At 31.2% G+C, this 25,796-nt stretch overlaps 1 protein-coding gene across 3 annotated transcripts in view; it reads right to left on the bottom strand.

Annotated features, from left to right (window-relative positions):
- Window positions 1-5,764: 5,764 nt before the first annotated feature.
- LOC129950893 (phosphatidate phosphatase LPIN3) overlaps window positions 5,765-25,796 on the bottom strand; it is a 32,320-nt gene continuing 12,288 nt past the window's right edge. The window contains exons 2-13 of one of the 3 annotated variants that reach the window (XM_056062827.1): window positions 19,874-20,298; window positions 16,310-16,509; window positions 15,777-15,908; window positions 15,456-15,585; window positions 14,400-15,391; window positions 14,240-14,336; window positions 13,512-13,640; window positions 13,187-13,382; window positions 12,884-13,122; window positions 12,320-12,820; window positions 12,141-12,244; window positions 5,765-7,181 (exon numbers count right to left, since the gene is read on the bottom strand). In XM_056062827.1, the coding sequence (XP_055918802.1) occupies window positions 6,983-7,181; window positions 12,141-12,244; window positions 12,320-12,820; window positions 12,884-13,122; window positions 13,187-13,382; window positions 13,512-13,640; window positions 14,240-14,336; window positions 14,400-15,391; window positions 15,456-15,585; window positions 15,777-15,908; window positions 16,310-16,509; window positions 19,874-20,053 (3,099 nt within the window). In that variant the 5' untranslated portion in view covers window positions 20,054-20,298 and the 3' untranslated portion in view covers window positions 5,765-6,982. Of the gene's footprint in view, window positions 7,182-8,708; window positions 9,322-12,140; window positions 12,245-12,319; window positions 12,821-12,883; window positions 13,123-13,186; window positions 13,383-13,511; window positions 13,641-14,239; window positions 14,337-14,399; window positions 15,392-15,455; window positions 15,586-15,776; window positions 15,909-16,309; window positions 16,510-19,873; window positions 20,299-25,796 lie in introns of those variants that run through there. The other 2 variants (XM_056062826.1, XM_056062828.1) reach the window with 2 other exon arrangements.

The following is a 25,796-nucleotide window of genomic DNA, read 5'->3' as shown; positions in this document are numbered from 1 at the left end:
TTGTATAACAATGTTATTGTTCCTTGTTTAAAACATTATAAAATATAATCAGCAATGCTTTGTTATTTAACTTTGAATAAAATTGATGGCTTACCGCATTCGATGAAATGTTTAATTAACTAAAATTGTTTCTTTCATGTTTGAATCTCTCGGATTAAATATTGTTCGAAATTTAAAATACCTTCATCTAACTAGGTTGTACTGTAAATGGCGAGACAATTATTTCGCATAGTCTACAAGAAATGTTCTACACTTTTGTGTTCCTAAATATGTCCATTGTACATACATAACATCAAATGTACGAACATTGATGGAAAATTTTAAATTTTCGTACACTTATTCAATTGACATCAACATCACGCAATAATATTCATACTTTATTTGGATCATCTTCTGAGTATAAAAAGCTACGTTTTCTGATAATTTAGCACAGTCAAAGTAAAATAATTCAATTGTACAGACATTTTCTGAAAATCCAAATAGTATGCTTGTGTTTTGAATATGGAATTTTAAAGAACTATTTATTAAGATTATTTAAATTGTCGCCCATATAACTATTATAGGTTTTTTTTACAGAGATAACACTTAAATTTTGTACGTTTTAAAGAAAGTTCAAGAAAAAGCTTAGTGCAAATTTCCTCCGATGGGACCTGTAATAAGGCCAATTATTCTTGTGAAGGTTCCTTTTACACACTTTTTGTACAAAAACCTTTGCATTTTTTTCAAATTTTTTTCTTCATACAAAAATCGAAAGGCTAATTATGGCCAATACATGCTTTTTTTCTCCCAAAAAATGTAGCTCCTATTGCAAGGATAAAACCTTTTAGAAACTGCAAATTTTGGGACGATTTTTAATCTTAAGAAGAAAGAATAACACTTTTTTGCTGCTTATAGCAAATTTCCATCAATATATGATACCGATGATATGATTAACTCTACATAGTTAAGTCACAAAACCTTTGAAACCAAGTAAAATCTATGCTCAAAAATTATTTAATTCATACAAAAATCAAAAGGTTAGCTATGGCGTATACGTACTTTTTTCTCTCTAAAAAAAAGGATTTATATATAATCATTAAAGCAGAAGTTGATCTTTTTTGGTTCAATAAAAATAAATCGATTGCATAATGATAATATAACTCTCTTTAATATAGGTTAGTAGTGTAGTACCCGTGGCATGATGGTTAGTGCGTTGGGCTATCATGCGAGAGGTTTTGGAGTCAATCCCTGCCTGTGCCACCTAAAAAATTTTATTCACGGTTACTGCCTTTTGCGAGGAATTGACAAATTCTTCAAGAGTAATTCATGTCATGAAAAAGGGATTTCTCAAATTAGTTCTTCGGATTCGGCATATAAACTATAGGTCCCCTCCATCCCTGCAATTACTAGCACACAGGAATGGTTGAGAGTTGTAAGTCACTAGGCCCTGGTTTTCTACGGACTCTTGCGCCCCCTAATTTATTTATTTATTTTATTTATTTAATATAGTTTAGCGTGTGATTATCATATCTTTTAAAATTTTAATTTTCAAATAATTCGCTTAGTTGTTTAGAAAAATCGGTCACTCTTATAAACTTACTTACATACTTACTAAGGTGACGCTACAGTCCGGGACGGACTTGGGCCTCAACCAATATGCGTCTCCAGCCAGCTCAGTCTCTAGCCAGCTGTCTCCAGTTTCGCACTCCAATTTGGTTGAGGTCTTCACCCATCTGATTGCGCCACCTGAGTCACGGTCTTCTTCTACTGCGCCCGCCGTCCCTCGGGATTGGATTCGAAGACCTTTCGGGCTGAATCTTTGATGTCAACTCGCTCTGCATGACCTAGCCATCTAAGCCGTTGGACTTTTATTTTGTTAACTAGGTCAGTGTCGCTGTACGGCCTGTACAATTCGTCGTTATATCTTCTCCTCCATTCTCCATCTATGCGTACGGGACCAAAAATCACTCGAAGAATTTTTCTCTCGAAGCATCCTAAAACACTCTCATCTTTATTTGACAGGGTGCAGGCATCAGCGCCATAAATGAGAACCGTGATGATAAGTGTCTTTTAGATAGTGATTTTAGATGCTCGAGAGAGGAATTTACTACTCAATTGCCTTCTAAGCCCAAAAGAGCAACGATTTGCAAGAGTTATTATTCGTTGGATTTCAGCGCTGGTGTCATTGTCTGAGTTTATAGCAGAGCCTACGAGTATGTAAAAAAAGTCCTCAACTACCTCGAAGTTAAAGCTGTCCATTGTGACGTGTTATCCAAGACGTCGTTGTTCAATGTCCTTTTTTGATGACAGCATATACTTGGTTTTGCCTCATTGATTACTAAACCCATCTTCTTCGCTTCCGTCGGAATGCTCAAAAACGCTCCACTGACATCAAGCTTTGATCTTCCAATTATGTCAATATCATCTGCGTATCCGAATAATTGGATGGATCTTTGGAAGATGGTGCCTCTAGTGTTGACGGTTGAATTTTGCACAATTCTTTCCATAACGATATTGAAGAAGTCGCATCAAAGTGCATCGCCTTGTCTAAAACCTTTTTTGACATCAAATGCATCGGTAAGATCTTTTCCGACCTTGATAAAGCAGCTAGCATTCTCCATCGTCATTCTGCACAAACGGATAAGTTTGACAGGGATGCCAAAACTAGACATTGCTCTGCAGAGCAAGTGGTCATACGCGGCTTTAAAATCGATAAACAGATTGTGGGTATCGATTTGAAGTTCCTGGGTTTTTTCCAAGATCTGCCATAGTGTGAATATTTGGTCGATAGTGGACTTTTCTGGTCTGAAGCCATACTGATAAGGCCCTATCAGGATGTTGACGAACGGATTCAGACGTTCACATCATACAGAAGGGAGGATCTTATATGCAATGTTAAGGAGACTAAAGACTCTGTAGTTGGCTCAATTCAGAGGGTATCCTTCTTTATGCATCGGGGAAACTATGCTGGGATTCAACTCATCGGGCATGCTTTCTTTATGCCATATTTTGCAGATGAATTGGTTCGTGCTCCCTGCCAAGCCATAGCCTGCTGCTTTGAATTGTACCGCAGTGACAGAGGACTGGGCTCCAAATATGTCGTAAAAGCCATATAAGGTGTTCAATAAGTAGTTTAACCTTACTGGAACTGTAGACGCCACCGTTGATCTCACCTCGAGAATTCGCCAGCTGGTGTCTGGATAAGGAGAGGTTCCTTAGTGGAAACACCTCTCCCCCCCCCTTTTGTTTATTGCACCCAAACATTTTTCACTTAGGTTAGAACCCAATCTCCAGTTGAGGAACTAGGCACCCGATATTCACCGCGGGCAGGTGAGATTAGGAGTTGACAGATTCCTATTAACTGCTTCTCTATATTTACAACCTTTTGCAACACTTAACTTCAAAGCAATAAGTAATTTTAAACATTTGTCGTTTTTCCTGTCTACTTAAAAATAAATTGATATTGATGCATAGGAGCAGAAATTAGGAATAAAATAATCAGCCTTATAGTGAGTTTCTTCCTGAAAACATTTCTAACGAAATATTTTTGTTCTCGCAAAATTTTCAAAGCTACAATGTGTTTCACCCAAAAAATTTTTACTTCGAATCAGTAGTGGCAGTTCGAAGAACAGATACGTTCAAAAAAATGAGGCCCGCAATATAGACTCTCCATCCGCTATGGAAAAGCAGAATAATAGGAAATTTCAAAATTCTTTGTTAACTAAAATAGTGATTTATTCAAATTTGGTGCATTAGTTATCTTTTGAAGTTACTAGCAATAGAAATACAATTATGGCTATGTTAGGAGGGGGGGGGGGGGCGAATCAAAAACAGCAACCTAGCTACTCCCCACACTACTTCCTCTTTTAATACAAATTGGAATATGTTCTCTTACGAAGTTGAAAAGTTTTGCGATTTGTTAAGCTCCCCTTCTCTGTCTTTTGTGTGCAATTTATTTGCTGATGATCTGTTCAGACCTAAAAATGCATTTTTCCAATTTTATTTAATCTCAAAGTAAGCTTTTCCAAAATTAAGAAACATTTGGTCTACTTCTATGAAACCCTTGGACATTTTCCTGTATTTTATTAACTTCCCATAGCAAATTATTGTAATGGGTCCGATTTGTCAAATCGAAATTTTTGGCATTTCTCGACGTTTCAAGGTCACTAGAGTCGAAATAAAAGATTTTTAGAAAGATGTCTATGTGTTTGTTTACGTACGTTCGTACGTTTGCGACGTTTTTTTCGTCGTCCATAGCTCAAGAACCAGAAGAAATATCGACTTTAAATAAATTTTGTTATACAGATAATAAGGCAGAAAGATGCAGAAAGGGCTCTCAAGAAAGAACATGACAATTTTAGTTAACCCTAAATATCGTACGAACCAATGACGCTAGAAATTTGAATTAAATTTTATATTGTATATTGTAACGTGATACCAAGCAAAAATATATTTTTTGAAAAAAATCTAATGAACGGTTTTTTTTTAAATCAAAAAAACTGAAAAAAAAATGTGTTCACCACAAAAATTTTACGAATACAAAACGATTTTATCTCCAAAACAATTTTATGCAACGAAAAATAACATTTTTAACATCTGCTAAAATTTTGAGAAAAATTGAATTGACAGTTTTTTTATAAAAAATAAAAACTTAAAAAACATTACTCAAAGTTGGTAAAAACTGAATTTCGGCTCAAATATCTTTTCCCACATTTGAAATTATTATTTTCAACTAGTTAGTTATAAGAAATATTGTTTTTAACATTCAGAACAATTTTGAGAAAAATCGAATTGATAGTTTTTTTATAAAAAATAAAAACCTAACAAAAAAATTTGGTAAAAATTGATTTTCGAATCAAATATCTTTTCAAAACTTAAAGATAATGGCTTAAATTAAAAATATAGTCTTCAAAGTTTTTTTATTTTACAGAAAATATTGCTTTCGATATTCAGTAGTTTTTTTTTATAAAAATCCAACAGTCCGTTTTTTCATAAAAAAATTAAATCTACAAAAATAGTACGCAAATTTGGTAAAAATTGATGTTTGGTTCTTGATATCTCTCAAATTAATTTCATTCATATAATTTGTAAAAATTTAAGAAATTCTACTAAAAATTGTTTTCGACTAAAAATTTCGTTTACAAAAATTGATTTTGAAATAAAAATATTTCATCAAATGCAAAATATTTTTGGTTATTTTTAAATGTTTTCGAATAGGTTAACTGCTAACTTTTTTAACCCAACACGAAAACCTGCAAAATTTTAAGCAGGATAAATCACGGAAATGGGAAGTTATTAGTGTGGGTCGCATCCCAGCCTCTTTTTTAGTTATGCATTGCGTTAGTCTTTTTGTATTGTATTGTTCATGGATTCTAACAAAAAACTTGCATTATCCGCCTTATTGTGCTCTCGTTTTTCTAATAAATATAATAACTATTAATGACAAATCGTTCCACCTGATAGGTTGTACACAAGGGATATTTTTCCAACATGAATAATTTTTCGGGTGAAACTCGCAGCAGGCAAAAAGTGAAATGTCAACTTTTCCGGGTGATATGTTGTTCGTTTGAAACTTACAATAAGGATGAATATGTTTTTGATTTTCTTCTTATTTTTTGTAAAAATTCTAGTTTTAATCACCTTTATCGCAACACGCTTATCTTAAGATCAAGAAAAACTTGAAGTCGCCACCAAAAATGTTTGTGTAAATGAGGGCCGACCCAAAAGAAACTCTTCCAACGCTAACTTAGTAAGCATTAAGTAAAAATAATAATAAAAGACAACATTTGTTCTAAACACAAGCGTATATTGATTATTTATTTATTTTGCCAATTCATGTATGCATTCTTATTTTTTTTTTTATATAATAATATAAAGAAACATTTTAAAAGCTTCCACAAATTTAATCTACATAGTTTTACCAGATAAACTGATTATTACATCTATTTATTTGTGAACGCTTTAAGCTTTCTATTTTAATAATAATATATTAAATATAAGTACGATTATTCTTTATAAGATAATTTAATGCCTTTCATTTCGAATGTATATGAATGATGATTATGGAAATATGTAGAATATTTATGAATGTATGAGAGATGATTATAAAAAAAATATTAACTAAGCGTTTCATTTTTTTTCTTCAAATTTCTGTTGTGTAAATAACAATATTCTAACTGTTTCAAGCTATCCGAAAATGGTTTTAAATAACCATTTTAATAAAAAAGCAAAATTTCTTTTACACATTTCGTAAAAACACACTTACAATAACTACTAGAATAATTTAAAAGCCCTAATAAGCTTCTTTTTTATGTTTTTTTTTAAAGAAATAATAAACCAAAAACAATTTTTCTTAAAATTACAAAATAGAAGGTTTCAATAAAAAATAAAATAATAATTTTTAAAACAATTTTGTTCCTTACTTCATAATCAGTAGTTTCTTAATGGAATATAAATTAAAAATAAATACTTTTTGAAATGCAAATCATTCCACGAAATAAAAAAAGAAATATACCTAAGAAAAAAAAAACATATTTTTTTATCACAAAAAGAACCTGGAAATCTTAAATAAAAAATAACTTAAAGTATAAAAACAATTAATCTTTTTAAGGAAAATTAAATACTCTCGATTGAGCTTTTAAAAAAATGTATAATTTTTTATAAAATACAAATAAAACCTATAATATCACATCAATCAAAATAAAAGTGCGCTTAATTGAACAAAAACAAAAGAAAAAGAATTTTGTTTTAATATTATGTGATTATGAATTATTATTGCAGAGCTTAAATGCTTGCTTTCCTATTTTATGTGGTTATGTGGTTTGGTATTATGGTTTTGCATATTCGACAAATTGGTAAAAATTTATATGTTTTGTTTGTGTTTGTTTTTTTTTTTTGTTCTACTATAGTTCGTTTGCATTAAAAAATTTAAGAAGGTATTGATATTGTTTTCTTTTGTCAATTTATTATTGTTGATGTAGTTGCTTTTATATTTTCTATTTATTTAGTTTTCTGGAATGGAGCTTAAGGGCTTCGATAAGTTGGTGTTTGTTGTTGTAAATGAAGGTTTGGTGTCATCGAGTTCAATTTCGAGCTCAGGTAAGGGATCACGCCAGTAGTTAAAGTTTGAAAACTCAATAGATCCTTCGTCATACTTGATGGGCGGGAAAAGTTGGTCAACAATGTATGTCATGCTGCAGTATCTGAAAATAATAAAATAAATTTTTTTATATACATACATTTAATTTAGGATTAAAATATTAAAATTTGATTCTAGATAAAATGAAAAATGTACACATTTTTCAATACTCCATTTAATAAGAGAAGTCCCAAAGTTAAACATTACTATGTTATAAAAGAGAAGCACAACAAAATTGTCCTTCCCCCTGCTTTCAAAACAAAACACTCATCATGATTAATATGAACAAAATAAATATTAAAACATTTGTTTGTATTTAAACGCATTTTTAATTGCATTTACATTTTACTGTAAATTTTTTTGAAGTCGTGTACATGAATATGGGGAATCTTTTTCTCAACAGCTTTAAAAAATTTGTTACTTGTGGTATAAGGCAAAAAAATAGGGTTCCAATAGATCATCTACAAAAAGTGCGCATTGAAAAATTTAGTCAGACGAACCATTTCCATGTAATCAAAGCTTTGCTTTTGATATTTTTTCGATTTCACTTTTAAATTTTGAATATTGTGAATAACAAACAGTACAAGTTTAATTAAAATTTAATTAAATCCGTACAAAATATTTAACGATTATGCATAAATTTAATTCTTCGAAAATTTTTAACGATTGAATTTGAAACAAAACTTTGCAAAAATTCAAACCATTTATTCTACCCTTAAAAATATCAGTTTTATACACAAAGAGTCATTTTTACATTTTCAAACCAGACACTTTTTTTCTTTAATGTGGCGTGCATTAAGATGTGTCATTTAAAGTTTTTTTTAAATTATTTCAAAATTTCCATTTGATTAGAACCAGAAAAGTTGTGAACTCAAACTATAACAACAGCTTTAAGTACTTTCCAAGATAATGTTTTCAAAATAAAAATTTAAAAAAGGAACTTAACATAAATATGGAAATAACTACCCAATTTTTTCCATTTCAATATCCTACGCATTACATTCTCTCCACAAGTCTTCTCACAATCTTTTTTGATATTTTAACTTTTAGTTTAAAGGCGAGGAAAGTAAAAAGAGTGATTCTAATAATCTATTTGATTACTTTACTTTAAAACAAGGTATTTTTCAAATTTTGGATTATTGCAATTTGGTGGATAGCTAAATCTAGTTTTTTTTAACGTGAAAGTTTAAGAGAGAGAGTGAAAGTTAAACAGAATCTCCATCGACTACTCGTATATAGCCTTTTCCTGTAAATAGATAAACAGAAAATTTGATATCCTACTTAAAGTTAAAGTGTAATTTTAAAGCATTTGACCCTTGGAATACAGTCTACTAAGTTCTGATCGAAATATGACACTAAATATTAAACACTAAGAATTTACGTTTCTTAAAAAATGTCTCGTGCAACAGTTTATTGGTTTTTAGCACCATTCGACTCGACACATTGAAGTACCACCAACTTTAATAAATCGACACACGGGTTTATAAAGTTTTGATGTGAGCAAAAGCTAAAGCAGCATCTGATGGAAGTTAAAAGCAAGAAGATAAAACCAAAACAATAAGAAGTAGAGCAAAAGAAAAACAAAAACAAATTAACAAAAATGAAAATCTCCTTCGTTTATATTTGCTAAAAATATCTCTTTCACCTTATTTTAACACTTTCAATTGTTTTCTGTTATTCTTACATACTTATTTATATACGTTCACATAAAACACAAAAATTATTGCACAAAATAAATCACTAAATTTTCTATTGTTTTTTTTTTCTTTTCTTTGTTTAAATTAAAATTTTAAACTTAAACCTAACATTTAATGCATATCACATTTAAGTAACACATTTTGTTTTCCTTTTATACTGTAAACAACAGCAACAACAATACGATTTTTGTTTATGATCCTTAATTTAAATTAATTACTCTTATATTTAGGTACATAATAATTTGTTGTCTAGATTTCTGTTGGGATTTTTTTTTTGTTTATAGCGTCACTTCGCTTTGCACTTTCTCGGTAAATTCTTCGTTTTCAGCTGTTTTGAAATTATTATCATCATCAAAAACATCATTTAAATCATCATCTACATCGGTTTGACTAAATTGCAGTTCATCTTCTTCTCCCGATACACAGTCATAATCTTCTTCTATATCGCTATCATCACGTTCGATGGGTGGAAAATATTCATTCACTTCCAGTGATTGATTGATGTAGCTACAAGAGAAAATCTCATCATAATATTGATGGCGATAAAAACAACCATTGGTGGTTGAGGAGGAAGAACTTTAACTTTAAAAAATACAACTCGAGACAAGCAGTGAGCATTGCAAACTTACATACAGTTTATTATGTTGAGAAAGTATATTATGAGCTGAAGAGGGAACAGAAGGAATATCACATGGATCGCATCACCAAATGGTATACAAACTTTTTGTTAATCACGATATAGATGTAGATATAGCGTTAAAAGCTGTTTTCTTGTTGTTTTTTTAATTTTAATGATGTGTATAGTATTTTGATTATGATTTGTATAATGAGTTAATTTAAGTACATACATAATTATTAAGCTTAAATGGTACGTGACTCTTTTTTACCTTTCTCTTGTCTTTTATTTATCTACACATGGAATTGTTTTAAATGATTCAAAGCCAAGCACATGAATATTGTTAAGCTTATCATGAGAAATATTGTATTGCTGAGTTTTAAAAAACTAAAGCCCTTTCACCAAAATGAATCTCCTAATTTGTAAAAAAAACCTTATTTATTTAAAATTATTTAAAATTAAATTTCAAATTTTCAACTTCACTGTTTTTCAACATATATCACACACGGAATCTTAAATTTTCTAAACTAACGCGATATAAGATGTAAACATGAAAAAGTTGTCGAAAAGAGTTAGATAAACTTATCTAGGTATACATTATTTACTTAGACTGGAGGATCAAAATTGATTTTTTGAAGAAAGTACTTTCACTTTTCCTTAGTGATGAATACTTTCATTAATCTTTCATTGAAAACCATTTTGTTTAGTAAGCATAATTAAATTGGACACAAATAAAAGCAAAAATATATGAGAGTAGGTACTTGAGTTCTTAAATTGTAACTATTATAAGGGTTTTCAATAGGAATTAGATGATTTTGACAGCTCACGACGCCTTTATTGTTGCTCTTACTTTTTGTCAAAATATCTTCTTTTAATCAGGGCGTCTTAAGACTTTTGGGGGCCCTGGCCCCAATAGGATTTGGGGACCAAAAAAGTAGGCATAACATATTTTTTTTATTATTCTTTTTAAAATAAATTTGTGTTTTTTTTAACATTTTTTACTTTTGAAAAAGAACTTAAAAAAACATAAAACGTATATTTTTGTGTGCTTTCATAATATTTTTTAATTTACTTTTAATATTTGAACATTATAGTTGATTTTTGATAATTTGTGTTGTTTTATTGGTTGATTTCTAATGTTTTTATATTTTTTGATTTAAATTTTATTATTTAAGTTTATTTCTTTATATTTGTTTTGATTTGTTTTTTTTTTTAGGTATATTATATATGTATGTAAGTTTACATATACAATAAAATATTATTGAAGGCATACTTTTCTGACGGATGGTGCAGGACCATCAAAATATGTGGCACACGAACTTGGTGCATTTAGTCTTTATAATTAGTATCCGGATTCTGAATTTTGGCACGCGCTTTAAATTTATCAAATTTTTCCCTTAGATAATTTATGAAAGAACATAGTGAACAAAGCAAATTGGCAGCAACGTCTTATTTTGTGCTCCAAATTTCTGTTAAAATGAGGAACTCCAATTATCTTAGGCTTAGCGCTTCGCTGTTTATATCGGGGGCTTGCTCTGGATCTCTAGAGATATATGTCAAGGCTTCAGTTATTTGCCATGATGAAGCGCGTTAACTGGATCAGCTCGTGCAGATCATCTTGTCTCAGAAAGGCTTTTAAGAATCTAAACATTCATTTAATTCATTCCAGCTCTGGGAAGAAAAATACAAAAGTTTTATTTTTTTTGAACCACTTGAAAGAAACTTGTTGCCTCCTGAAAACAATCAGTCGCGCGAAGGGCTACTAAGTTAAGAGAATGTGCTGCACAAGGTACAAAGGGAGCAAATTCACACTTCTCCTTTTATCTTGCTTGCATTTTCATAGCTTTGTCCTCTACAATCCTCAATTGAGATATCATGATATCAGAAATGTTAAGAATGTGTCAGCCAAGTATTCAGATTTATGCTCTTGAATAGGTATACATTTTAAGAACCTTTCGATGGGAACACAATTTTTAACATACCGAATTAAAAAAGTCAACAGGTCGATATGAGAAAGGTAAGGTCTGGTGTACTGTCAACATTTGGGGGAAAATATTTAGTTCATCTAATTTCACGTAAAATTTTCACTAGGACTTGTTTTCCCACTATATACCAATGAATTCGTTGCAAATATTTGCTGATAAATAAAAATTCCCACATTTTTTAAATGATCTGCGATGAATGAATCAAATTCACCTAAAAGTTCCAGGCATCCCAAATAATTTCCATTGTTATGTGACCCAATGGTTTCATTAGGAGAAATTTTAATCGAAAACACTCTGCGTTGACGTACTTGATTTAATACATTTTTTAAATGTGAAACACACTTTTAACTCAAAACTCTAAGGCATAGAATTATTTTTAAATCATTAAGTTTAGCTAGCTAGTTCGTGTACATATGAAAATTAATGATGTCCCTAAAGTTATTATCAATAGATTATGACTTAACATTAAAAATAAATATTCATTACATCATAGACTCTTATATTTATTAATGCTTTTGCAAATTGTGTTGTGTTGGTTTTTGTTTATTGTTAATTTAAAATTAAATAAATAAGTTTCTACAAAAGAATAATATGTAATATATTAGTTATACAACAACCTTAATATTCGATTCGTGCAATGTTTTTTTTTTTATATATATATTTACACACTTACACCTTAAAATGTTTAATGGGTATTTTTTAATAATATTTTGTATTGTACTTACGATGATTGGAATGTTTGTGTGAGTTCATGTTTCAATTCTCCTTTAGTGTTTATGGTGAATATTCTCATAATAGGAATTCCTACTGCTCTATATGCCCAAACATCCTACGGAAACACAATTTCACAAAAAAAATCAAAATTAATAATATTTTCAAAGGCACAAGCATTAAATATTCTTACATTTATACGATTTCCATAGCCAGCATAGAAAGGATTTTTCTCAGGGAACAATGCTTGAATGTCCGACAGACAAGCAATTTTAAATTGTTCAGGTTTCTTTTCAATAACTTCACGATGGAAAGCTGAGATCAATGAAGTAGGATTCAAGAGTAATGGTCCGTCGGGTAACTTAACGTCGCCTTGACGAATTGATCGCAAGTATTCACGTGTGGCTCGAGATTGACCAATAGCTCGCGCTGATAAATACAGTAATTTGTAACCATTTTCTTCGATTTTCGAAAACAATTGCGCAACACCCAATTGGGCCCAATCTTTGCCAACCATTGGAAGAATATGACCCAAGACATCTGATTTAGTGATAGTTCCATCTATGTCCGAAATCACCACTTTGTCACTGTGTTTCCAACGATAGAGATGACACTTGCAACGACTTGTGCCTTGGTAGGCCGTTGTCACACTGAACTCGATCTCATTCATGCCTGCTTTCAAATTTAGTTGTTTCTGAGAAAAAAAAAAGATTTTAAGTGTTATGATATCAAGTTTGTGAATTTGTATTGTACTTACAATAGCTGTCGAGCTTAATCTTAGACTTTTCTTGAATTTTTCATTCTTAAGAGCCAATTTAGTTGATGACATTGATTCTTGAGAAAGCTCATCGTTATCAACTGCCGCTGAAGTGTTTTCAGCATTTAAAGTGGAATCTTCTGTTTTGCTCAGGGTGTTTTCGCTCATACTAACATCGGGTGAGGTTGGGCGCGATGTTTGTGTTGCCACAGCAGCCTGATCAGAATCCAAACCTAAAGCTAAATTTAATTTTAATCATCATATAAAACTTATTCGTTGGTGAAAAATTGTTATTTCTACTACCTTTGTTTTCTTCATCCTTGGAATCTAGTTTAGGATTTTTCAAACCTACATTACCTCCACTGGCTGAACGACGCCAATTCCACCAAGAACGTTTAGCAGCAGTGGCATTCACACCACCAGATGTATTTCCCTCAACATCGCCGTCAGCTTTTGCGTTTTCAATCTTTGAATTGTTCATCAATTGCTCAATGGCGTCCTGACAAACAATAGACACCAATTTTATTAAGGTTTAATCAATCAAAACACTTTTGTTTGGGAAGCAAGGCAAGTTAGTTAAAAACGAAAAAGGAAATCACAAAAAATTGTATTAAATAGGCAAACTTACGTTAGACAAGGGCTTCTGGAATGTTATTATGGTCATTACGATGGGGCATGCAGCAGCCCAACTGTAGTATTTACCATTCAAACGAACAATTAAATTTGGCGAGGAAAACAGGCTTGGATTTTGGCAGACCTGAACAAACACAAATGTGCAATTTGATTGTGATATTTTTTTGTGATATTAATGCTTAAATATATATGTAGTGTTAATTTTGATGCATATATTTACTTTTATAAACTTTTTATGTTGCAAATATTTACATTGTTTGTCAAGCACATTTCAATTCATACGAGAAATATTTACATTAGTCTTAAACGTTCTTACACAATTTTGAAATATACCCTGAACTAAAAACGAAACGAAAGAATCCCACGGGCTAAAACTTCCGCCGGCGGAAAATCATGTCATGACGCGATTTAGAGTAGTTTTTCTTAGATAATGGATCTATTTGATAAAATTGATGTTACATTTAAAGTTGGACCATTATGTATTTTTTAGGAGAAACATTTATCCCTTGTTGGCAGATTATATGCTTGTCTGATGGGAGAATGTTGCAGCAAGCAAGAAATTCATTAAATGGAACATAAAGTTAACAAACCAAACATTAAATTTCACACTCAAAGAGAAGAACGCTTCAATTGAAATGTGCTTTGAAAGTATATATTTTAGAGCACATTAAATAACGAAAACCAGGCAAACGAAACTTTGATCACAAAACATTTCATACTTACATCTGAATATTTAATTAAATTCCTGTCAAATTCTTCGTCTGAAGGATCTCCCTTTTCTGAGCCACCACACATTGACATTGCAACAAAGTCAAGGTATCTAAAAAGAAAAGCCAAACAATTAATAAAAACGATTAAAAAAAATTAAAAAAAAAAAACTCACTTTGGATCTTGAGGTAATTTTCCATCCTCATAGTCGGAATCTAAGCTTTTAGGTCCTTCCATGGAACTTGGGCTATGCGGAAGACTCGTTCCATTGCCACTTTCCCTATCATCCTCATTTCCAATTATGGTATTATCCTTTATGAGGGGGAAGTACATAGCAGCCATTTCTGGATCCATACCCTCAGCATCCAACTCTGATAAATAGACACCACCATCTGTTGCATTCTTACGCATCTTATTGGTTTTCTTCATAAAATTAAACATGCCACTCAGCATGGAATTCCTTTGTCCTTGTTGAATGTCCTTTTGCTCATCGTTTTGTGTTGGAAGCTCACCCCATTTCCATGAAGCCGAATTCATATCAACATCAGTGTCTTTCTCTCGCATAGAAATCTCCAATTCACTGTCACTTTGTATGGGGGTACTAGGGCGACCAGCGCGACTTCCCGACGATGCAACTTCAGTGTCGCTAAAGAAATGTATATCCAAATCTTGAATACGACTCGATGGTGTTATGGGGCTAGTCTGATATTCACTTATCGGACTTGGAGCAATTGTCTCACTTGCTTCGTCAGTTTTTGTTGGTGATTCGTCATTTGATGAATTGGTATTGTTTGACATTGAAACAGCATCTGGTTCGGCTTCATTGGTTTCCAATTGAATTGCACTACCCACAGAACTACTCGATGAACTTTTACGCTGTGCGTTTTTCTTTTTCATTTGAGACTTCTTGCGTCGTTTTTTTTTGCTCTTGGATTCTTCCTTAATACTATCAGTACGTAGGTCACTTACTACAGCACTTGTTGTTTGTTCTTTGGTTATAGGATTAGGAACAGTTGATTCGGTTTTAGTTGATTCAACTGGTTCAGTTGTTGGTTTTGTTACAGTATCATCAGACGACTGTTGTGAGGTAGTAGATTCCAACTTCAATTCTACAGGTAAGGATTTTGAAGCAGGCTCTTCCAGTCTCAAAGTGCTGTTACTCCAATCCTATAAAAAAATGTATGTATTTTCATATCGATATACCTAGACTAAGTTCCAATAAAAGACTTACATTCTTTTCAGTGACATCAAATTGGAATATTTGCTCCTCGTGCTCCGCCCATTCTTGACGAATTTTTTGTGTCGTGTATTCCTTGATTTTTTCACTTAAGTTACGGCGTTCCAAGACATTGTCAGTGTGCCTAAAATTACAAACAAAAATTGACAACATTTGAATAAGATGAGTTGTGGCAAGTTATTAATGCAAAAAATAAGTCCATAGTTTACAACAATTCGTTTCATGACAGAATACAAAATCAAAACTTTAATTAAACGAATGTTTTCCGATTTTCTTAAAAATTGTATCAGTACATATAATTATGCTTATATATACCTCCGATGGCTAAAGTCTGAAACTTGATTCTCATATTTGGGCACGGTGTCTTCTTTAATGCTTTCTTTGGAAAAATCAATTGAATTTCGTCTTGGCAATGGCAAGGACATCGGTATGTCTTCACTAGCTTTTCTAAATGTTATGTAAAGAAAAAAGAAAGAAAGGAAACAAAAAATAATAATAATAACAATAATAAAAAAGAAAATGCAAGAAAGGCAAAGAAAAATAAAAAAATAAATAATGAAGAATTTCAAATTTAAATAAGAAACAAAAACTAAAAGAAAATGTATTTTTGATTTTCAAGTTCAAGTGTAAGCAACATGCATGCATTTTATCATAATTATTTATAAGAAGCAATGACATCGGTTTGTTTGGTTCCGCAAAAGAAGAAGCTCAATATTAATATATACATTTTGAATGTAGGTATAGATACATATATATATTTGTTTTGTTTTAAATTTTTACAAAGGGTGCACGCTGGCGGCTGGCTGTGTGAATTTTTCAGTGCTTAAATTATTATTATTTATACGTACTTGGCTTTTTCAGCGGCATCGTCAATATCAACATCAGTGTATTTGTTGGGAAAATAATCACTCGGAATGGGTGACGTTGCCAAATTGTCTGGCAACTCTTCAACATCGTCTTCGGCGCACTCTTCAACAAAGAAAGCTTCACCGGATTCGCCCAATTTCATATGAATATCAACTGGTTCACCATTGATTTCAATGTCAACCTGAAAAATTAAAATATTTACATACATCTATCAATGTTAATTCAAAAGAATAATAATGTATGTATTATATTTTATTTAACTACAAACTGTTCTAATTTTTAATTCAATTTGCAAATTGTTTTTGATAGTAAAATCGATTGTTTCCGGTGAGAGTTTAAGTGGTAAATTGCAAATAAAATGGTTAAAAAAGAATTGTGCGCAATTTATTCAAGAACAAAAGAAAACCGCCAGAAATTAGAGCAAAGCAAATATGATTTTAGAAAGTTTAATTATATGTACGAATGGTTGAGGTGTTGGAATACTGCGAAACTCAAAAGAATGCAAAAATGGTTTCACGAGGAATTTTCTTTTTATTTACGATTCTTACATGTGACTCACAGTGCATGGTTTATAACTTATTACATGGTTTATAACTTAAAATTCTCACGTTATAACTATTGTTTTAAAGAAAATATTATATAAAGATGAATAGGCAAAAATATATGGGTTTGTTTAGTAACTGATGGACTAAGATGATATTTGATAAATTTAAGTCAAAATCAATGGTTGGTTTAAAGTGATATTTGATTGTTTAAGGTGATGTTTGAAAGTGATAGCTAAATAGGTGTCACAACAAAAAAGTGATAGTAATTTTCCAAGCAATATTATGTTGCATTTAAAATATGAAAAAAGGTTACAAGAAATACAGAAAAATTATCTCCTTTAGTTTTAGTACTAGGAATACCATAAGGAAGCTGAGTTGGTAATATTGTTTCGATATATTACCCAGTGTAATTAATTGAGGTGGAAATAAAACAAATACAACATTTTATAAGGTTTTCGATGACCTTTAGTTTGAACACATCAAGTTTGTGAAATACAACCTTTTATAATTCAAAGGAAAGAACTAATATTAGGCCTTTTGAGGCTATGTGAATTCATAAAATAGTTTTTCACAATAATATACGTAATGCTTTACTTCGATTTTCTGTGTAAATACAAATTTTTAGTATCTTATTTATTTAAAAAAAAAATCCTCATTAGTTGTAAGTCTTGACCTGTCACACACTCACCTTCAATTAACGCCCTTTTCATTTGAGCTGAAACATGAGTTGTGAAATAAATTCTAAAGCAATTATCCTAAAACGGTTCTAACAGAAAAACACAAAACGGTACAATACTAATTTTTGATCAAATTACGAATTCGAAGTCTTGAAGTTATAACATCCAGATTTTGGAATATATTGAAAATAAAATGCACGAACTTGCTCCTGTATGCAAAGAATCTGTTTAAAAAAGTACCTATATAATATTTAAGAATATATCCGTAAAATAAGTTTGTCTTCAAAGATATAAATGCAATTTGATATGTCAAAAAAACCGCGTAATTCGTCCCAAGACACAGCTCATCCTAGGACATTTCATCCCGGAAATGAAAAATACTAGTAAGCATACTTAACGAACAAAATTGTTTGTGTATTCAACTAGTTCGTCTAAAGCTATTTCCTTTGAATAGCTTTATTTTAATTTCATATTAGAAGAACCAGGATGGAAAATAAATTATCTGAAGATAAGAAAGAGGCAGAACATGTATGTTTAAATTGTAAAGCGATCGCCTATTGGTTGTGTAGTTAGTCAGGTGTCTAAAACGGATAAAGAATAGTTCATTGGCTTTTCAGCTTTATGCAGATAGATAGATAAAGACATGTTTATGGTGATAATGAAGGAATGTTATTGGTGGTAGAAGGTGCTTACTACAGTTCAACCACATTTATTCTTTCCTTAAACAACAACAAGAAATTGCTATTCTTGTGTTGTTTACAGTGAGGCTCTTGTGCGTTTTGGATTTTAGTTACTAAGTGACACGTAAGCAGTATTTGTAGAGGTTGTACGTAATACCTATATAGGTATAATGTATAAACGTCGAACAAGTGCATTTTTAGAACGACATATTTCAACTGTTAGCTATTCTGTCAAGTGATTCATTTTTAGCTTAGTTTGGCATTAAGGTTTTGTTGGAAATGCGTATCGCACGAATTTTTCTTAGCAATGAAGCCATTATGTGAAAAAAATGTGTTGGTGAAATAATTGTCTTGTTCTGCTTTACTAAACGATGCTGGCCAGAACGTTACAGTCAATGTTGACTGGTATGGAGTCATGATTACTGATCTTTCGTTCAGCAAGTGAACAACTTTGATATCCGCTATCTGTGGATTTAGAAAGACGGAGGCGCAACATATTACGCAATTTATTTATTTAAAGAAACGTTTCTTTCTTCTACGGACTCGTGAATTGACCACCAAGATCGTGCGCTCTTACACCGCTTGACTTTTTTAGTACAGATATGGAAAGACGCAAGTTTACGCCGATAAGCACAGGATGATTAATAATTTGAAAGACAACATTGACTACAAATATTGGAAACTGTTCAAAAATTGGACTATTCTCTGGCAATTCTAGAAAACAAAGTAGAATTTGCTACTGTTAAAAGGAATAATCTTGGACATGGGTTATAGTGATGGGTCCCTAATCATTACATTTCACACTACTCAGCACATAAATGTACAAAGTAGACAAGGACTATGTAAGGTGATATCAACACAAGACATTAATACAAGACAGAAGGAAAGAAGAGAAAGGAGAAAATTATTCATTTGCTCTAAGTTGTTTTCACTTTGGGTATATTTGGGGACTCATAGCGACAATTCTGTTTTAGTGCCATTTTTAAAATCTTTCTTTTATTATGTAGTTATTTATGCCAACCTTCAATGGCAAAAGCGATTAAGGGTGAGAATATCTCTCGTGTGGGAGATGTGAATTGGTCACCAAGGACAAGAGATTTGACCCAGCTAGCGTTTTTCTTGTGGCTTTCTATGTAAATTAACAACAATCGAACGATGCTTTTAAGGTGAATACAGTCCATCGCTCAAATTTAGCTTTATTTATGCGGAATTCATTAAAAATTCGACCGCTGGTAATTATTCTACTGCAAAAAGCTACATGTATAGGTGTTGAAAGAAAAGAATAACATTTTCAGTAATCCCATAAGAAAATGAACAATAAAACGGAAAAATTATATTTTTTCTTTATTGTTTCCTGGTTTAAAGTTGAAACAAAAACAAAAGTTCAAAGAACGTAATTTCAAGTGCTTTTACAATGTAACAGTTATGTAAAGTGGGATTATTATCGGTTGACATTACGAAATTAGTCAGCAATAATTATTAAAAACAAAAACAATAGATAAAAACTTTGCTCCACTTAAACTGTAAAGGGTTTGAATGTTACAACATTTTAACTGTTGACAACAAAATGTTATTACCTACAATTTTCATTGTAATCTGAATTACTTCGTGTTTTTATTTTTATTAAAACTTTTATTACATACCACTTTTTCACGACTTCTGAGAACACCTAGTTTTCCAAATCTCACATGAAATGGAGAACATTGAAATTCGCCATCTGGTTGTTCAACAACAATTACATCAATAGCTCCTGTAAGGGTAGCTCCATTGATTTCACTATAGAACTCCTTGAAGTTACTAAAAACTTTCACCAAGCTATTCATTTTAATGCCGTAAACGAGTATAGTATGAATTCAAGTGCTGATTTTTATTTGGAATTTAAAGCAGAATCGTACTCGTATAAATAGTTATTTAATTGTTCTTCTTTTCTGCGAATACGGTTGCTAATGTTGATGATCTTTGTTAGCTTTATTATATATATATTTTTTTAATTATTTCTTTTCCATTTTTCTTTTTTAGTTTTATTTCTCTTTCAGCTTAAAGCCTTCTTTTGTTAATGGTTGATTATCTGGAAGTAAAAAATGAAAATGTTTTAGTTTTTATGATTTAAGTAGAATCAAAATTTGGTGATTGAAATATGAACATTTAAAAGATGTACGTGCAATTTTGAGAGAATTAGCTACTCTCTTTGAGAAGAACACGAGAAATTTAATTTTTTAGTTTTAAATACAAATCAAAGCAAATACAATAAATATTTTAATATAACATTAAACTAAATAGAAAATCGTTGCTGCCAGACTTGATGAATGACATCTATTATTCATTAATGAAAAATATAATATACTGACTTTTTTTATTTGTTGAATAATGCAAAAAGGCAAACACATGGAACTACGCACGTCTCTAAACAGTTTTTCGATCAAAATTCAATTAACCTAAAATTTATCATAATGTACTATGAACCCAATATTGTTTTTTCCCTTATCAAAACTTTGTTCATTATCAGAAAAAAAGTTCAAGATATCGAAATTAGTTTCTTTTTTATTTACGCCATGCTAAGCATTATTTTTATCAATAAGGGCATATTTAATGATTTGTTGTTAAAAAACAAAATCAGATAATACATATTATCATGAATATTACTCATGAATTTTCATACAACAAAAAAACATTAAAAACATAAAAATACCGAAAGTGAAGTGAAGATTGAAATGTAGTTTTTTACGCAAAAATTAAAAATACACCTACATCGAGGCAAACATACTTATTTAAATAAATATATATGTATATAGGTACATATACATATATTTTTTCAAGGGTAAAACAAAAATTAATTTAAATAAGTAAAATGAAATCGTTTTTACAAGCAGTGAACAAAATAATTAGTTTTTTTACAAATATTCGGGACTTAACGTTCAGTTGAAAATGAAAAAATATGAAATAGTATTCTATTAGTTTGTAAGAAAAACTGTCTTGATTTTTTTAAATTTTACAGATGGGTTACATCGAAAATCAATTAGTTTTAGTATATTATTTTGCTTTTGTTCTAAGATCTTAGAACTGTAAATTTCACATCTTTTGTCTACTTCTGGGTTTGTATTGTTATTGTGTTAAAATATTTACAAGATAACTAAGAGGTTTTCATAGAATTTTATATTTGAACCAATTACACCATAAGCTTAAATATGCTAAATGTAAATTAATTCCAATACCACAGAGTGACGTCTTCATTGTCTACTGTTTATGACGTATAAATAATGAACATTTTATTAAATTAACTAACCACCTTACATTCATACTTTTAGAGAAATAGGATGATATAGTGAAGATGGCAAAATAGTTAAATTAGATCAACATTGAAATTAAAAATTGTGCGAAAAATAGACATACAAAAAGTGCGTATACGCCTCAGTGTTCCATTCGTTTGTTGCGGCTTTAAAGAGGCATGTGAGCAGTTGTAGGCTCAACTTTTTATAAAGATAGAATAAAAATTGGTCTTGAAAGATCTTTGTTATTATGCGAGAAATGTCTATGTTTGTATAAAACTTTTATTAAAGTGGATTCAGATTTTATAGTATTAATTTTTCACTTCTTTGTTTTTACTTTGAAGCTTTGGATACTTTGGCACTCAATGCCTTTTCAAGATCGAAATCTTGAAGGAACAAAATGCGTCACTTAAAGAATATTGTGTTGTGCAGCCCAATGATCTATCTTTTTGAAAAGATCTTCGCTCGCTTTACGCAATTTTGTACTAAAAGTTCATGACACTGATGGTATCCAATTCCAACATACTGGCGCCAAGCAAGAATTTGGTCGATTAGCAGAAAGTTTGAGAATCAATGTACGAAAAATCATCGATCTCAACTTTTAAGGCACTTTCATAGGGTACATATAGCTTATAAGGTGAAATTGTCAGTGATTGAAGGCACGCGATCATCTGCGTCTATATATCTTCGAAGTTCGGGTTACAAGCAGCTTGAATTGGACATTCGGGGAGAAGGGTCTTGTTTTCGGAAGTAAATTTTCGTCTCGCCGACTACAAAATAAACAAAATTGTCACATCTGAAGCTTAAAAAATCCGTACGTTATCTTCCAGAAGCTGATGAAGGCTGAGAGCGATCCCTATGTTATGTTAACATTCCTTTAGCACCTATGGCTAAAGACCGAACCATCAACAAGTTTTTGGAAGATTGAAGTGACAGAAAAATCTACTGCATTCTGTGAGAAACCTATAAATTAATGGGAATGATTGTTCTACTTGTAAAGCAATAATACATGAACAAATTTGTTCATTATATTGAATCTTAAAAAATAAACTTGAATTTTACACATATATATTTTTATGCACGAAAAAAACGATGACCCTAAAATAGTACTCAGAGAATCTAAAAATGTAAAATTTGTGCAAGAAAAATAAAATCTGATGAAGAGCTTTATTGATAACCTATTTCACCCTTTGCTTAAAGCGATAATAAGTTATCAATTTTTTAAGACATTCCTGATATACAAAATTTTGAAGACAAAAAGAATTCTTTTTAATCAAAGTCCAAATTAATATTTTACTTATATCTATTAAAGTTGTAAATGCAAAGCATTTAAAGAAATTCAATAGTGCTAAAGTCTTCTTTTAAGTTTAACCTTTCATACAAAAAAAATAATAAAACAAAACTATTGCAACAAATCAAGGCGTGCTTTGCTTGGAGGCTTGTTTGCCAAACCACTGAACCGACCATAATTAAAACCTCAAATTCAATTTAAATACCAGTTTTAAACAAAACACAAAGCACAAAACAATACAAAGGTTTCAATTACCTATAATTGGGTTAATGGTTGTAGTTGAGTATATGTACTTTTAAAAGAAACTTGAAAACAAAAAAACGATTACCTACATAAACAATAAATTGTACATAATTAAAAAAAAAATAATAAATACTTAAAATATGACAAAGAAACTAATGTTTTATGTCTTTGTAGTTTAATCACTCTAAGTTAAATAATAACTTCACAAACTTTAAACAAAGTAAAATTAAATTTGTTGAGGTTATTGCACCTAAATTTAATAAACAAAGACACAAAATAAAATTATGTACATTAAAATTTCAAATTAAGTTAGTAGGTTCTTATCTTTTTAAGACCTTGAATTTAGTGAGGAAAAAAAATGATTTTTCTTTGAAATAAGTTTTAATTGTTCCACTAATTTAAAGGTACACTGTATTTTATTCGAATGACATAAGTATTAAGGAACAGTTTTCACCTGTAATTGGCTTAATTTTGGATTTGTAATCAATATTTTATCAGATTAACATTGTGTCTACGAATTGAATGGGTGCATTGATTTAGTGCGAAACACTGCATTAAAAACCAACGTTAAATAATTTTTGTTAGCATTGCATAATAGTGACATATCCCTTAGTAAGACTTCACAAGAAGGGCAAGGTTCTGAAAGGATAGTTTTTATGCCATAGGCTATGCAAATAGAAACAACAGACGGAGTAATTTGAAAAAGAAAAGCAAAACTTTGTGAATGTCATTAAAAGGCCTGCAGTAAGGTTTTGACACACAACCCAGTTCTAAAACGGCTCCTCGTATTCTGCGGGATGGTGACTTTAACACTGAATCTTTTAGGTGCAACTGCAAAAAAAAAACGTACAAACTCCTAGAAATATCATTACGCAAATATGCTCAATATAAACCATTAAGGAGCGTGGAGAAATGGAATAGTAGAATAGTTAACAAAAATATTGGTAAATTGTCCTATGTGAGAGGACATAAAACAAATGTTGTCATAAATCCCTTAGTTAAAGTTTTCAGTCGAATAACGCATATCAGCTCATGGTTTTAAGGGAACGAAATTGATATGTTTGAGTAGTTTCCTTAATAACTGGAACTAAATCTGAGTTTGAAAGTTTTTATTGAGTACAAGGTTAAGATGAATACACATGAGCCTTCCCACAAATGCTTTTTTTGATGATCGAAGAAAAATGGATATTTTGTAGGGAGTCCCTTAATTTTTTTTGTAAAAGAATTGCAAGGTATTCATATATGATCTTGATAGGTTTCAAGCCTGGACTTTGGCCAATCCAAAATATTAGTTTTTGTAAACGACTGCTTAACAATCAGTGGTGTTTAAATGGTTATCGTGCTTGAAAACATAACTCATAGACATGTTTGCAAATGAATAAGACTCCATGACGCATCCCAAACCATTATGTTTCCTCTCCCATGCTTAACGCCGCGCCGATTTAAATCCTTTTTGGAAATATGAACTATATTTCTCAGGCAATGCATCCATTAGGCCAATGTTCTAAAAATCGACGTCTTATGTTTTTAGCTGATAGCTATTGACTCATTTAAGGTGAAACAACCTCCTTTATTTTTGTGTAATTCAAAGAATGGTCGGCTTTGCTAATTTGGCATTTCAATCTGTCTTCCTTTGGTGTGGTTTTTTGTATTTTCTTTTCGAGATTTCAAAGCTGACATCATCTTTTTCAAGCAATTAAATCGTTAAGCTATGTAATCCATTGACTGGTTTTCGGTCTGATAGCACTGAACTATGAGCTTCTGGATAACAATAAATTGTTATCTTTTAACTAATTCTTTTGTCGTTTGTGTTTTAAAACCTGTTCGCTTTTAGGGAAACTAACATTCAGAACCAAAGACACTCCAATACCCATTTGTTTTTTTTGTAATAATCACACACTTAAGGGGATATTACTACCCTTATTATGAAAAGAGGTGTCGGTGCACATTGGTTTTGAATTTTCTGAATATTGCAATGGCTGGGAAAGACAGAGTGTGGTAAGGAATTCCACATTCGCGTAGTACGGCTAAAAAACGAATCTCTATACTTGACGGTACGACCGAAGTTGGGCTCGAGGGTATACTGATGGACATTCCTAGAAGCGCGAGTTTTACGGTGGAACTGTTTAAGGGGGTAATGCAGCTGGCTATTTCACCGGAGCAAAAACCGTTAAAATAATGGTAAAAGAGAGTGAGACAGGAAACTTTATGACGATGTTTGAGCGACGTAAATGATCCTACGATGGTATTATCACCAATCAATCTAAATGCTCTACGTTCAATACTGTCCAAGAGGGAGCTTGGGACGCATATAAGTCTTGTAAAAAAACAGCCAGATCACAGGGGGAGAAAACCCTCATTGCCTTAGTAAACCCAAACATCTTGCGGCATTTTTGGCCACATCGCGTACGTGATCATTCCACATTCGGAGAATATCGAGATGTTCAGTCTCCTCGATGCAAGTGCCATCTATTGATAATGGCAATGAGATATATCACACTTTAACGATACTAGACAGCATGGGTTTTCGAAGCATTAAATTCCACTCGTTTTTTTTTCCATTGTACAATGCTGTTTAGATCAGAATTTAATGAACTTATCATATTTTGTCGTTGCAGTTCTAAATTCGAAGGTGAGGGATGTGATTCTGGAAACGAATATGAAAAGCTTAGAGTACTATCGTCAAAGAAACAATGTATTGGATTAGAAGTTGCAGACAGATCGTTAATAAAAATGAGAAAGAGTGTTGCAGATAAAACAACAGCA

This window comes from Eupeodes corollae, chromosome 3 (assembly GCF_945859685.1).
Source record: "Eupeodes corollae chromosome 3, idEupCoro1.1, whole genome shotgun sequence".
Taxonomy (NCBI): domain Eukaryota; kingdom Metazoa; phylum Arthropoda; class Insecta; order Diptera; family Syrphidae; genus Eupeodes; species Eupeodes corollae.
This window is presented reverse-complemented; position numbering and strand designations above follow the sequence as displayed.